The 16274-nt window shown below is 31.6% G+C and overlaps 1 protein-coding gene across 8 annotated transcripts in view; it reads right to left on the bottom strand.

Moving 5' to 3' along the window:
- The window catches only part of GPHN (gephyrin), a 526998-nt gene that overhangs the window by 172881 nt on the left and 337843 nt on the right, over positions 1-16274 (bottom strand). For 4 of the 8 annotated variants that reach the window (XM_055538377.1, XM_055538378.1, XM_055538381.1 and 1 more), the window contains one exon: positions 8909-8965. The exons of 3 other annotated variants lie outside the window; for them this stretch is intronic. In XM_055538377.1, the coding sequence (XP_055394352.1) occupies positions 8909-8965 (57 nt within the window). Of the gene's footprint in view, positions 1-6673; positions 6746-8908; positions 8966-16274 lie in introns of all 8 variants that reach the window. One more of the 8 variants, XM_055538384.1, reaches the window with a different exon arrangement.

The raw sequence follows: 16274 nt of genomic DNA, 5'->3' as shown, positions 1-16274 counted from the left end.
AATCGTCAGCTACCAGAGACAGACCTATACAAGTCTGCAAACTGGAATCTTTGTCAGAGCCAATAAGGGTTTAATAACAAATTACCCAGTTCAAAAGGAATCTTTATGGAATTAAGGTGGCAACAATCAAGTTGGCTGTTTAGGCTTTAACCATTTCAATATGATACAGTGACTGCCAGAAAAAAGTACTGTATGAAAATATACAAATTTCCCCTTAAAACAGCTAACTATTTCCCTTTGGTACCGTCATCCCTTTCAGCCAAGTGCAAAGTGCAAGGCAAAATAAATTAAGGCAAAAGGAAAATAAAATAAGAAGAATGGTGAGGGCGAGCATGTTGTTGACCATGTAAGAAAACACGTGCAAAGTATACCTCAGATACACTATAGGTAGATGAGCACGAGGGAAGCCGAGCCTGGTTTTGCAGTGGGGAAAAGAAAACACTGTTAAAGAGGAAGTTACAGCACAGTAAGTGTCTCAGAAGTTTAGGAGGCTCCATCACCAACACATTTGCCAGATAATAAAACAGTCTTAAAAACAGACACTTGGCCTTGAAATCTCAAGGTTCATACTATTTGAGGAGAACCTTGTGATAAAAAAATACCTGGCTTAAAAAAATATCCATGACGGAGAGGACTACCCCAGTTAGAATCTGGTCTGGTCTTGCTGAGAAGATGCTCAGGTAAGGTTAACAGGAAAGTGGAACACTGGTTACTTTTTCCTGTGGTACTACACTGATCACACTGTCATAACATTGCCAGATAACAAGTGAAATTATTTATAGAATGTCTCTACTGTACATTTTCATATCACTCTTTAAAGAGGGTGTCAAAGCCAGCTCAGTATTCTGATTCCGATTTCCTTTTCCTACAATTCCATTCTCATTACTGAATCCATTCTGTAGTACTGAATCTAAATAAACAAATAAGCCAATAGCAATAACAAAAAGACATTTAAAAACCTGAACATAAAACTCTTTACACCCATCTTTTATCAGAATGTTTCATTGCCTTTTTGGTGACTTTTTCATGACATTAACTTGCTAATTTTCTGCCCTCTTGTTACTTTCTAGGTTGTCACATGCCATGTTAAATATTGTGGCTTCTTCTTTCATAATCCTGTCACAATGCCATGTGAGTTAAATACTTAAGTATGTATTTTCTAGCTACACACTCTTTATGAAGTTCTAAAATACAAACTTAGGGTGGGAAAATAAACAACAGAAGAAGACGGCACAGTGAAGAAATCAGAAATGTCATTATCTGATTTGTTCTTTTAGTATATTTCTAGCACCCAGCACAGTGGAATATAATAGTAGGCACTCAACAGTGGTTTGTTGAATGAGTGAATACACAAAGTCTTTTTTTCCTATCCTCAAAAAACTGAATTGTGTGAATTAATATTCAGAAAGCTTTACATTTATCATCACAAATATTTGTGATAAAATGTATCACTGCAATTAATGAGTTACCTAAGAGGTAGTTTCTAAATATGATCAATTCTATACCTATTAAGAAATTTAACCTTTCTTTCGGCCATATACACATCTAATTTTCTTTAGCAGGATATTCTAAGAAACCCTTCCTCAGCATGTTTGTTCTGTTCCTATAAGACTGAAAAACTTTATCTTTTCAAAATAGTTTGAGTCTTGTCTTTTTTCCTTCTCACTGCTCCATTTTCAATTACTAGGGAAATTTACTTGTCAAGGAGATCTTTTGTTAATACCATATTTTTGTATTAAAGTCAATTCTGAGAAGGGCAATTCCATAATAAGCATTAAATCCCTCACAGATGTGTCACTTCCACTTCACTGTAGGCAATTTTACAAGTATTAGATGGTTCAAAGCACAAGAAAGGTTTTTGCTATTTTTCAGTAGAACTGAAACTTCAGGATTGAATTAATTCACTTTACATGTTAAGCAAATGCTAATAAAGCAAAAGCAAAATTAGCCTGTTTTCTAAAGAGATAATCTTAAAATTTGTTTACCGCCATCTTTATCATTATTGTAACCTGGTCATATTATAGAACATTACCTACCAAGATGCTCAGGATGTTACAAGCTATAAATTAAATAGTAAATAAATGCCTATTATTAATGTGAGTAAATGTCAAAGAAGGAAGCCTTAGGAGGCCCAAAGAATGTTCTACATACAAGAACCAAAAAACACTGAAATTTGCTCAAAGAAAGAGTACATAAACAAATTGATGTTTACTCATGTAAAAGCTACTTAAAGATTATTCATCTAAGGACTAATGGTCCAGCTGTTTTTCCTCATCTCAATCAAAGCAGGTTAATTCAATGTAAACACTTAAGCATTTTTAAATGCTATATTAAGACATGATGTATTACTTAATCGCATTAGAGTGTCTTTCCTAGTTGTATGAAATTTCCTATAGAACTTACGATTTTATGTGGGGTCAAATAGGAAATTTAGCAGAAATCAAAAGTTGATCATGGTTTTCAGACGAAATATCTTTACTAAGATACAAGGAAGTAATAAACAGAAAAATGCAATGTGTGCAGCAAAAATAAAAATACATTTTAAAACAGTTCAAAGAGCAAGAATGCAATTTATCTTTAAATCTCTGTAAGGGTACCCTGCCCCACCACCCGCACCTGCCCAGAGAAGAGGAATTAATAATCTGTACTTTATGTATAAGACAGTTCAATATTTGAAGGGTTTAATGTAATTTCACGGTGAGTTTACTTAGTGTGCAGGTGTGTGTGTTTGGTATGTGAAGAGAGAGCAGCTGGAAAAAATAATATAAAAAGGAAGAATAAAAATGTAAAGGTAGGAAATTTCAGGGGATCAACTCTTTTCAGTGCATGCTTCCATGCAGAATGATCTGTAACCATCCTGAGAAAAAATAAGCAACTCTCCTTTTCTCAACTTGTAAAATAATTTCACACAGCCTCTATTATAACAATCTCTTTGTCAGTGTCATCTTGACACAATAACCAGTTTTAGCAGGTCTTGGCAAACAGGGAGATAGTACTATACAGTTTAGGCTTTCTGTGCCATACCGTCTTTGCTGCAGTTATGCAACTCTGCTGTTGTGGTGCACAAGCAACCACAGATTACATACAGTGAAAGAGTGTGGCTGTGTTTCAGTAAAACTTTATTTCTGGGCAGTGAAATTTTAGTTTCATATAATGTTCCACATGCTAAAATGAAATATTCTTTGACTTCCCCCCCTACCATTTAAAAATACAAAAATCATTCCTAGGTCATGCACCCACAAAAGAGAAACAGGATTTGGCCCAAGGGCTGTAGTTTGTTGACTCCTGAGTTATAGCATTAATTTAATGAACAGAAAAGTGCAAATATCCTGAAGACAATTCATCACATATAAAGAAGTGTTAGTTTAGAACTAAAGCTGGAATCAAAACACTGATCTTAAAGGTCTGTAAAATCACAATTATCTAATTCATTATTTGTTATCCTATTTCATACTAGTCTTATTTCAGTATTCAGGAAATTACTAAACATTGAAAAACTATTCTTCAAAAGACATGGCTTTCTGCCTTGATTTAAACATTTTTCTTAATAAAAATACAGTCTTGTTTTATGTGATATCTCCTCCCTTAACTTTTTCCACTTCAAATATACCATCTTTTTTTGTTGTTGTTAGCATAGCAAGTATTCATCATATTCCTTCTACTTCATCACCTTTCTTCTTAGTTCACTGATGTGCCAGTAATCTGTTTTCATACGTCATCGTCCCTTTACTGTTTGTTAAAGTCTTTCAAAAAATTAACATATTTGATTACCGCAAACCTATCTGTATATATTTGTAGATGAATGGAAATTTACCAGGGTATTATATAGACTGATTTAAATTCAAAATTTGTGGCTTTGAGGTATTTTTATTCCTCTCATTTCTTTTTTGACTTTATTTCATAAGCACTTATCTATTTTTCTTCTACATGTTTTAACATTTAAGCTTGTTTCCAGGGACCAAGATGATAATTTTATTATTATTAAAATTACTAAAAACCAATTTAGGGTTCAGAATACTTAAGCTCTGTACAAAGTACAGAAAAAGATGATACATTCTTATTTTACAAGAATCAAGTGCATCCTACTTTCTGCTATAGAAGAATCCATGTAAAATAAAAAAGTATGTTTTCACATGAGAAATAAAAACAAAACTATTCTAAAAATAATTGCTTAATACAATATTCAACTTTATATCATTGATTATATGTAATAAATAAACATGCAGGGTTCTTTCCTCTAAAAAACATAATATATCATATAGATGATACCAGTTGAAGCATTGATATAATTAAATCCTTATCCCAAACTTCTGAATGATCTCACCTTCTTCAACTATTAGATATTTAAGTGGCAACATGGTTCTGAATCTTTCATCTCTCTGAAATATTTAGCAATGTTTCAATGAATTAAAAAGCACTCATATACTTGCTCTTCTGTGGAAATAATAAATTTCCACAAAATGAAATGGTCACTATATGCCAATTTATCTCATTTTAGAAACAAAATCTGTTGATACAGCCTATGGTACTGAGAATAACTTAATTCTACATCTAAGTAATAGTTTTAACATACAAGGCATATTTTAAGGTGTGCTCAGACGTGGCTGACTCTTTTGCAGCTCCATGGACTATAGACTATCAGGTTCATTTGTCCATGGGATTCTCCCAGCAAGAATACTGGAGTGGGTTGCCATTACCTCCTCCATCTTCCTGAACCACGGATTGAACCTGTGTCTCCTGCAGCTCCTACATTGGCAGGTGGATTCTTTACCACTGAGACACCTAGGAAGCCATTATTTTAAAGCATTCTGGGGGAATTAACAGGAAAGGAGAAAACCTGAACATTCAGCCAGGATTTGATTTGTATCTTTTCTTAGCTGAACTCTGTAGAGAAGATACTATTATTTGCCTTTTGACAATTTTTTAAAATTTTTCCTACTATTCCAGTTAACAGGAATTTTAGGATGATATACTTTATATTCAGTCTTTTCAGAAAAAAGGTAGAACAAAGTGTGACACAGTGAAATTAAACAAAAGGCGAGGACACTGAGACTAGTTACTATGTACTCCTCCTAGCAGTATAGGTACTGAAGAAACTGGAGTGGCATGAGAACCCAATTTTCAAAGCACAGAGCTTTCATTAACCCGAATCTAACATGAACACCCTACCATATAGACCTCAGCAAGTCTAACCTTCTGGTCTTGGTTTCACTGAAAGAAAAATAATATCACTTCCTGTGACTGGTTAGGGAAGAATATGGCACTATATACATATATTATGAGACACATTTTAGGAATTTCTAGAATGATATCCAGATGTATCTAGACTTATTTAATTATAAAATTAATAAAAATCTTTTTAATTTCTTAAAACAGTGGAATAGAATCTGGGGATGACTGTGGATGATTTTTCAAATTCTCTAAGAATATGACTGAAAAGAAAGACTGGCTCAAAAGAAAGAAGTAGAAAAATGAGATACATATTAATTTCCTCCTCTGTTTAGCTATCAGTATGTAATGGTTGATATTACTAAAAACTGAACTTTAGTAATCAAAAATTTAATGAAGAGATACACATAATATATAGAGTACATAAAAACAAAGCTGAGAAACTGGAGAATTATCATAGTACTATTATTTTTTATTCTATCCCTCATAACTATTATAGCAATATGAATTAAAAGTATGGCAATAATCTTGGGAGAAGTAAATCAGGCCTAAGATTCTTACGAACTTCTTTTTAAAGCCCCAGAAAGAGGAGATCAAAGTTAAATAGAGCCAGAAATTATTTACTGCAGTATTTTTGTTTCTCTTCTATTGCATTTATACCTTATACCATTTCAGAGATTTTAATTCTATTTACCTTAAAAAGATATACTCAGGAGAAGGACCAAGAATTCTGAGTCTGAACTAATCAGTCACAAAAATATTATTGTTAGTATGCCTATACGATGTATGGACAGCACTGAGTGACTATAAGGTATTGTTCTCCTTCAAAGTGTTGTCCTGGGTCATGAGATTAGCCATTATCTCAAGTATTTGTAAGATGTTACATAATAGTGTTCGTAGTGAAGTTTCTTACTGCCTAATTTTATTTTTAGAAAAAAAAAATAGTATCTTAGTTATTCCCAAAGAGTCTGAGTTAAGAGAAGACTATTAACTCAGAATAGACCTATCTACTTTCCAGATTATCCATAATGAGACTCTAATATTGAATATTTTCCTTGACAACTGAAATGGAATGATCAAGGTTCTCTCACTTGAATCCAGCACATAATTTAGAATCCTGCTGACACATCTAACAAGGGACAGAAGACACAGTCAACGGAAAAGTTCCAAGTGAAGTCTCATGAGAAGATCCTCAGAAAAATATACAATTGTGCAAGAAACACAGATTTTTGGGGAAAAAAAAGTTTTTAATTTGCATTGGAGCCAGAATGCTATTAAATCAAATTCAATGTTAGTGTGGCTTAAAGGTCATCTACCCTGCCAGTTTAATCTTTATTTCATAAATGTGAGCATGAAGCTGCAGCTCAAAAAGAAAGAAAGAGATAGGGAGAAAGAGACAGAAAGTTAAAAAAAAATGGAGATGAGAGGACAAACCAATCTGATTTGGAATTACCAGTCAGCAGAAGTTTAGGGGGAAAAAAAAAATCACCGAGTGAAATCGTACATTTACTCTGAGAGAGTATCCTTTCACATTGCCTTCTAGGTGATCTCTGAGCTCCTCCAGCTTTCGATGGAGCTACATGTAAACATCAGAAAATGAATTGAAAAAGCAACTTGTTCTCTTTTCAGTTTTCCTTTTTCCTTTTAAAAATAAGATCATAGCATTATACATTCCTCACTGCCTTTGGCAAACATCTCAAAACATCAAAGATCTTTGTACAGTGCAAGAATACATGCTCAATAAACCGTGACTAGGAAGAGAATATTTAATTAAAGCATCTTTTCTCCCCAAAGTGTTAGAGAAAATAAATACCATAACTATTCTTATAATTCCCTACAGATTCACTTTAAAACTTTCTATTTTGCAGAAATATGGAAAAGAGATACTTAAGAATTATGAAATTTGCCTTTCTTTCCCAAACACGCTTTATGATTTAAGGCTTTATTCATATCCAAGTAAATGGGGTGAATCCTAAAATGTATATTTTGTTCTTAAATGTATTTATGCATATAATATACATAATCATACTGTATATACACTTAAAAACAATAAGCATATAATTACAACTTGAAGTTCTATACATCCAAAAGCTTAACTTCAAGATCAACACAGGTGTACTTGCACATATAATCCAGTTTACAGCAGATGGTGCTGCAGTTATGAACGCTATTTAATCTGTATTTCACTATCAGTCATTTCCAAAAAGTTATGTCAAACTACACCTTCTCTTTAATCTGAGTTATAATCCAGTCTCAACAATAATGGATCTATGTCCCCTTCAAAATTAAAATATGATGCCTCACAGGTAGACAGTGAGGAATGCTACTGATATATCATCAAGATACATAAAGTCATATTTTTCTGACTAAATAATTTTAGTTTGCCTTGCTTTTGAAATAGGCATATAACCAACACTTCCAAGCCCCTCTGATTATTCTTAGTGAAATAATAACAAAAAAATGCTACCCAGTATATAGCAGTGTTAGAGAACAAAGAAGATGGCTTGTTTGGAATAAAAGACACAAACATACAGACACACCCTCATCCATGTGCACTCATGTGTGCACACATACAGATAAATAAACAACAACAAAAAGTAAAATTAAGAAGGCAGAAGAGGCAAGGAGAGGAAAGAGTGCAGAAATTAGTGCTTCATATATTGTTAAATAGAAATAAACTGGAGGTGTGTAAAATTTTAAAATGACTTAATATTAGCCTCAAAGTAGTTACTGAATATTGGGACATTCCAGTACAGTGATTTATGTCATTTTGATTAATTTAGCAGTTACCATTGCTGTTAGGACACACGGGATTGAGATAGAAGAAGTGGCTAATTTTGAAGGAGGTTTCTCTGTGTATTTTTAAAATTCAGCAAAATTTCCAACTTGCATTTATGATGGCAGCATTAAAAGTGATTAATTGGCTATGCCTAAGTCTCTTAAGGGTGATAACTTATTTATCTTTTCATCGTGATTAAATATTAGAGTACCAAGTGCCCAAGACATATTGACCAAATGGATATTTAACAACTACCAAATGGTACCATTAGGTCAAAAATCTTAAGTGGTATATTAGTAGGCCACATACACAAATGGGCAAACATTTAGATAAATATCAGTTTCTTTTGAATATTATATCAATTTTTAACTTTTGACAAATAAAACAAAGGGGATTAAGAGTGCTTACTATTAGCTATATGTGAGCTCACTATAATAGCATCATATGAAATTCCTTTTCTAATTCTTAAGATTTTATATATATGTGATACATGTTATTAACTCATAATAATTATTTTTCTGGAATGAACTACAAATGGTAATGGCACTAAAATACACTTAATTACTTTTAACAAAAAAAAAAGGGGGATATAATAATCTGAAAATAAATGCTGGTTCTCTGTGTAACAGGAACTTAACACATAGTCAGTGACATCAATCAGAGGAACGGTTTACTCTGGAACCCCAAATTATAGGCTCCTGCAATGAGGCAGGTGCCCTTTCTCTTGTTTGTGGTGCCACTCAAAGCTAGTTATTTGACAGCTTGCCTTCAGCTGGTTGCTCTATGTGTAGCTGAAACAAACAAAAAAAATATGACCCAACAGCCAATAAAAATACTAAAATAAAACAAAATGGGATGGTGAAAAATGGAAAAAGCCCCCTTCCTCCCTCCACCCTCCAAAAAGGAAGAAGTGTAGGCTATAGACGAAATCTTGCCAAAAAATGTTAGAAACATATTTACTTTGAGGGATCCAACTCTACTAGCAACTCCTTTGCTTTCATCCGGCCGTCTAATTTGCTACAATGAGGGAAGATGGGTAAAAAAGACAGAATAAAGAAAAAGTGAACTTAAAAATTTTTCTAAACATTAGTAAATAATACATGCAAAAACATCAATCGACTCTGAGATATGTCTTAGGAGGCCAAGGAGTAAAGTAGCTAACCCAGAGGCTATATGACATGCTCTGCAAATAGGCTGGCTGCTAGAATTCAGTCTTTGTTATGACTCTGTTCCTAAGATGAGGAAATGGGCACTTACTTTTGGTTATCTTGGGGACTTCTGATGAAGCAGTATCTGGAATAGTGTTACATTTGCATTTGGCTTACAAAAAACAAAGAATTACAAATAAACCTATGCAGAAAACTTTGTCTCTTTTAGTGTCTATTTCATCATAATATCAGAAGACAACAGTGGTATTACTAGATGCATGAGTATTCCATAAGTGGAGAGAAGTCTTGACAAGCATCATTCTTGATAGGTGACAGAGTGAAGTTCCTCTGCTTGCTGACCCAAGCATTGAGGTTATTCAGCTGTCACTGAGGTTCCCAATTAAACAATTGTGCTGCCCAACCAGAAAATTTTAATGCCAGACCAAAGTTAGATACATTCACTCCCTCAAAACTTTCAGTTATTTCAGCTGAATATTCCTCTTGGGTAAGAAAACAAAAAAGAAAATAAAACTGCTATTTTAGATATTTGTTTCAAATAACTGTGTAAATGAGAAAAGGAAGATTCTAAACCCAAAGTGTTTTTATTAGATGAGGTATAAACAAAAAATCCCTTTGCCTTTATTTTAATAGAGCTGTAACAATAACTAATATTTTGTTTAAAGAGGAAAACAAACTGAAAAAAAGAGTCAAGGGAGACTGAAAGGAAGCTTCGCTTTTACATTATGGATTCCTTCATGTGCAGGATGACGGTCTCCATTCAGACCACCATAGCTCAAGTTAGTTGTGATGGTCTTGCTTGTATTAGGAGACAGTAGATGAAGTATCCATGTGATTCCAAATTCCCAGTGTTAAAGTCCTCAGGAAAAATAAGAAATCTGACCATATTACAAAATTATAATTTCTGGAGGTAGGCTACTGTTTTATATTTTTTATGATATCTTTGACAGCATAAAGAGATTGCTTAGGAATACTGCAAAACACTAAGAATTTCTGAGAAGAAAATCCAATTACTGAGAAAATTGCATTTTCACTTGAAAAGAGCATCTTGGTCCATAAGAACTGAGTCAACTTTTGGTTTTACTTGATATAGTTTTTATTAATTCTTCAACACTAATTAAATGTTATATCCTAAAGATAATCACTAATCCTTACTCAACTTTTAGTTGAAAAAAATTCTCAAATTCAGAAACAATGGATACTAATTAGAATGGCAACATTCTATAATAAAGGGCCTCTGATGGACAGTGCATTCATAATGTCTAGTCATTTTCTCATGCTATTTTATTTGATCTCAGAGAATATTTTTATATCAAAAGCTATTTCCCATTTTAAATTGATATTCACAATATCTTGATTATAAACTATGTAGTTTTATATAAAAATAGTCTAATACCTCATGTTGCTTTCTAAAAATGTTTAGAAACTGAATTATTGTATATTAATAGTAACACATGAACACCGTTTTCTACATTATCTTTTATATCTGGAAGGCTTAAAATTATATCAAGTCCAGCAACAGGAGGTCAAGGTTACATAGGACGTGAATGACAAAGTCAAGACCAACATCCACCATTCCTGATTTCTACTTTAAAGTTGTACCCTTAATAGGCCTGGAAATAAATAGGTTGGAAAAAAACCTGATGCTTATAAGAGGCTGTATTAAGTATACATGTCCCTGTGTGTCTATTTGTCTATCTATCCAATTTATGTTAGAAATGTTGTTACTATACTAATACATGGAAGAAAGTTTTCCTAAATCATTTCAATTCCAAATGCAAGTGCTAGCACAGAAGTTTAAAGAATGAAATATAAGAAAAGACAATCACCATGAACTCTGGATGTGAAAAATAGACTACACACCCAATTAAACAAAGATTTTTAGGAGTAGAGAGCTCATCTGTCAATGCTTGACACTGATTTTCTGTATTTAAATCTGATTTTGCAAATTCTTAACTATCATAAGAGGAAGACTTTAGGAAACCAATGTGGTTATCAGTGCTACAAGTGTTGCAATTCAAGTGTCATGTGCTTTTTTTTTTTTTGCTCCTGACACAGGTAATAATTCCTAATATTGAAAAACTTCAGAAAGAATTTGAAAATATAAAATTTGAGTTGTAGAGAGAAGTCAAACCATAGATTTTAAAATATAATGCTCTCATTTATTTTAGTCAACACTTAATCATCAGTTATGATGGAGTAGCATAAATAAAAGAAATTCACAGCTAATCCAAATACCTGATTACTTTTTTACTTTGATTAGAATATAAAAGAAATCATAAAAGATTAGCATTTGGATAAAATGAAATTCATTCTTTATGATAATTATAAAAGCCTCACAATGACAGATAATTTGTTATATATATTTTTCTGTGAGACTAAATATTCTCCATCAATAAGTAAAAGAGGTTAAACTTCAAATGTTTATACTACATATAAGATTATTGAAATATAAATGAAGTTTGCAGACTGGATGTAAAGAACTGTAGGGATTACAGGTTGGTTAAAATTATTAGTTTATTTACACATATTGAAAACTAAAATGTTACCTGCAAAACAAAAAAACATTATCACTAATGATTTCTGTAGCCTGAAGAAATCTTTCTGTAAATATTTTTTACTGAGATTGTAAAAGAAATAAATTAGAGGATCAAAATCATTTCAATCTTCTATTTAGCCTCTCAGCTAGAATATATTAACAAGATATCCATCAAAAATTGTCTGAGAAGATTGCACTGTATCAGTTCTTTGGCAGCATTCTGGGAATATTTCTTTAGGGATTAATTACTGGGTAATCTACCCTAAGGAATTAATTATGAGGATGTGGCCTCTAAAGTTCTGAAAAGACTGCTATTTGTATTCATCTTTTTAAAATAAGAGCTTGAATTATAGATATATTATGCAACAAAAGGAAATGCCTGGATGTTCATACAATATGAGTTGTTGATTCCCTTTGATTTAGCTTGGTTCTCCAAAACTGAGTTCTGTAAATACTGTAAAAGTATTTCCATTATTAACAAAGCAGAAAATTACCCCATCTCACCCTTATCTCTCTTGCCAATAATAAGTAGTTGTAAGCAAAATGTCAATATTTTTTCAAAGGCAAACATACAAGATTTTGGAGGATAAAATCATCTTTGTATTAATGTTTGAAACAAAATATGAAACTTCAAGAAATTTTTGGATTGTAAAAGTCATGTTAAGGTAAGTGCCCACATCACTAGGTGTATGCATTAATACTTCTTTTTAGTGGCAAGATTTTGGTGAAGAATTATGAGAAAAGGTTACATATTTTATACATTTGTTTTATTGATGAGAGAACTCAGGTCTTAGGATCAGTAGCTTTCTGGAGACCTATAAATTAAAAAAAAGTAAATAGCTGGTATTAAATTCTCTGGCTCTGAGATCTCTTCATTAAATTTGGCCTCTCATCTACAGAATGACTTATGTAGATTTCCCCTTTTTCTCCCTTAATATATTTTGTATTGATTTAGATTAAGATTGTATAGATTAAAAAAACAGTTCTGTTTGTTTGTCCTAGGGACTGAATTGTTTTGTTTTTAGAATTATCTAATTTACATTTAGAACTACCTTGTGAAATAGACATTTTTAATATGCCACTTTTAAAAAAAAAGTATGGGTATCACTGACAGGAAATAAAACTTTTTTCTTAGAAATTGTCTTCTAACCAATATCACTTAATATATATTGATACAGCTATAGACTCCTGATAGTTATGATCGGAGAAGGAGGTTTTTAAAAAGTTTTACTTGAGAATTCAAAATTTAAACAAATTTGTAAATAAAAAAATTCTTTTTGGGATCTGGTTAATATTTCAATTAGTAAAACTGGTGCTTCATTGTAAAATAATTCTGTTTCACTTGCGATTTATTAAGGCAAAGTATAAAAGAAGGAAGAAACAAAAATAAGAGAAGCAGTAATTCTGTGCATCAAGGAAAAATAATCTAATGCGTTTCTAGAGAAAGGCAAACCAGTAAAAGGATAGAGAAGATCAAGGAAATACTGCAAAGAATAATGAAGAAATAAGAAGCCAAAAATAAGCATCTTGGTAGGCAAGTCACAGATCTACCAACTGCCCCCTGGCTTACAAAAAAATTGTATACTTAGGAAATCCTTTATTTGAAAGGCTATGATTTCTAATGGTTTATTATAATTTCAAATATTTTTATTTTATTACACATTTATTACAAATATTATTTTGATCCCTAAGTTTCTATGATAGCTTTGATTTTGAAATAATGCAATCTATACAAAATTAGACTTTTAAACATGCTATTTCCTGACCACTATCTAGAGAATAATTCAACCCATGATCTTTTTTCCCCAAATTTCTTATCTGTCTATAAAGAAATTAAGAACCCCATTATAGGTGCAGTATAAAAGAGTTATTAGGTACTTTGGAATAGATAACTTTTAAATAGTATAGTGTATGTTCTAAAGAATTATTTATTATTTATATAGCAGATAGAAAAAAGTCTGTATTCAAACTTCAACTGAAATATAATTTTCTATCCAATAAGGTTAGGAATAGAATGGTTTAGCCTGCATATAAAAATACCCTGGTATAAATACAATTATAAACACAAGCAAATAGTTGGCTTTATGAAGCAGGCAAAAGACACCCATCCTTGTCATTCCCAGAGCCTGTCCAAATAACAAAACCAGAAAAACTTATATTTTTCTGCTCTAGTAAAAAATTTATGTTATAAAATAACCTATAATTTAACCTCTATGCAATTTTGTTTACTACTTTTTTAAACTACATATTTTATTTTGAGCATTTTCCCATGCCATTAAATATTCTTAAATATGACTTTTTAGATTATATAAATAGCTCATATATACATATGTATAGTAAGTTACTTAACCACAGACTTTAAGGTTGATTCTGTTTCATGAATATGAATAATGCTGTGATAAATAATCTTATAATTAAATCTTTCATTCTCCGTTTGATAATTTCCACCAAAAAATTTCTGGAAATAATACCATTGGTTAGACAAAATATTTAAAAAATACATAGCCTGCTTGCGATGTCATACAAATTTATATTTCTGCTAGTGTGACTAGGAATATTCATGTCGCTACTCATTATAGCAGTGATTATAATTTAAAAAGTTATCAATTTGACTACAAAAATTTTAATAGATTTCTAGTGAGAGTACATTTTCCCCCACATATTTCTTTGCTGATTTTCTCTGTTTTTATGAAACAGCTATTTATTGTTTCATAAAGGGCTAAGTAAACAGCCCTTTACTCATTTTATTTATTTTTTACCCTATAAGATGAGACGAGCTCTTTTAGACTATCAAAGCTTTGATAGATTCATTGTAATTTTTTTTCCCACATCTGCTTGACTATAAGATCTTTGAGGTCAGGTTCAGTTAGTCTATCCACTACTATACTTCTAAAACCTAGCACAGTATTTGATATAACATACACTAAAAATACTCACTGAATGGATTTCTGAATTAACGTGTGTTGTATCTTTAATGAAAGCAGAATGAAAAGGGAGAGTAGATAATCCTGAAGTTTTGGGCAAGAAAATACCTGGCAAATTTTGGTATATGTATCATTTAAAAATATAAAGATCTAAGAAATAGTTTAGTTTGGGATATGCTCTCTAGTAAAGTCAGGAATGAGACATGGCCAGATAACTATATAGATTTGAATTATGGCTATATCTAATAAATTCTGCTACTGAAATAATGATGGGACAGATTATTTTGTTGAGCTGCTTTTATACAAAACATATCCTAAACTTTTAGAAAGAAGTTTATAGGAATCAAAGATACTAAATTAAGCTGAAAGACAGTATTCTTAATTTAATTATTCCTTGTATTTCTAGAGCTTTCAGTCCCTATCATCCAAAACTTAGACAAAATGCTAGTGAATACCAAGAGAAAACAATATTCCATTTAATAAAGACAAAGCTTGAACTAAATGAAACAGATCTTAAACCAAGTTATAATATTTTAGTTAATAATCTTTATGTAGCAGCATGAAATGGAAAAGCTGAAATAAATGTAAATTATTTTACATTAATTGGACATTAACATAATATCAGAGAGAAGGGCTAAAGCGAAGGATAATATTTATTCAGTCAGTATAGAAACTTATTTCAAAGGAACAGAATTATAGGCCTACAAGGTTTTTAGAGGCTACTGAACTTACTATCATGATGTTACAGATATAGAAACTGAGGTCTACTAGTTCTAACAAAGTTATAAAGTGGCAGACCAGGGCTCAACATTTAGTGCCTGAAAGAGCAGTACTTTTACATACTCAATATTGTTGACTTTTCAAATAACTTTGGATCTATAATTTTTAAACATCCATCAGTAGATCAATCAAATGCAAATGCTAGAAACTGCTTTTTCCAGAATATTAAAATTGAATTCATGAAGATGCAAAAATGATCCATATGAATTATGGGAACCATGGGCCTAAAAGTCTAGCATATACTTCCAATAAAGGTAGAATTAATACAAGTTGCTATGTTTAATTAAGAGAGGACTCTAAAACATTTAACTTTCAGAAGATTATCACAGCATTATTTATAAGACTAGGAAATAGGTAACAACTAGAATATGCAAAATAGGGACTGGTGAAAAAAACTACGCTATACCCACAGATTAGAATACTGAACAAAGATTGATATTAATGTTGTAAAAGATAATTTAAAAACATGGAAATGTGTTCATGACATAGAAAGGAAAGAATGTTACTAAATGTATGAGATAGGTTATAATATTTATAGTTTAATAACAATAGCTAATATTTAGTGATCATTTCCTATATTTCAAACACTATAGTCAATGATTGATATGCATTTTAAAATTTAAACCTTAAATTAACCCTGAGGCAAATGGTATTATTATTTTTCATTTTATAGATGAGATAATTAAGGTTACAGAGATAAAGTAATATTCTGAAAGCCATACATATAGTAACTGAAAAAGCTGAGATTCAAGGCTAAGCCTGTCAGATTCCAGAACCTGAACTCTTAATCACTGCCTTCTTATCATGATCCATTTATATAAAATATTTGAATGCATAGGAAAATAAACCCAGGATGATATAAGCAGATTTTTAACAGCTGTTATTAAAGGTGGTCTTACAGGAATTCTCTTTGTTTT

Source organism: Bubalus kerabau, chromosome 10, assembly GCF_029407905.1.
Source record: "Bubalus kerabau isolate K-KA32 ecotype Philippines breed swamp buffalo chromosome 10, PCC_UOA_SB_1v2, whole genome shotgun sequence".
Classification (NCBI taxonomy): Eukaryota; Metazoa; Chordata; class Mammalia; order Artiodactyla; family Bovidae; genus Bubalus; species Bubalus kerabau.
Note: the sequence above shows the minus strand (reverse complement) of the source record. Positions and strands in the feature narration are given on the sequence as shown.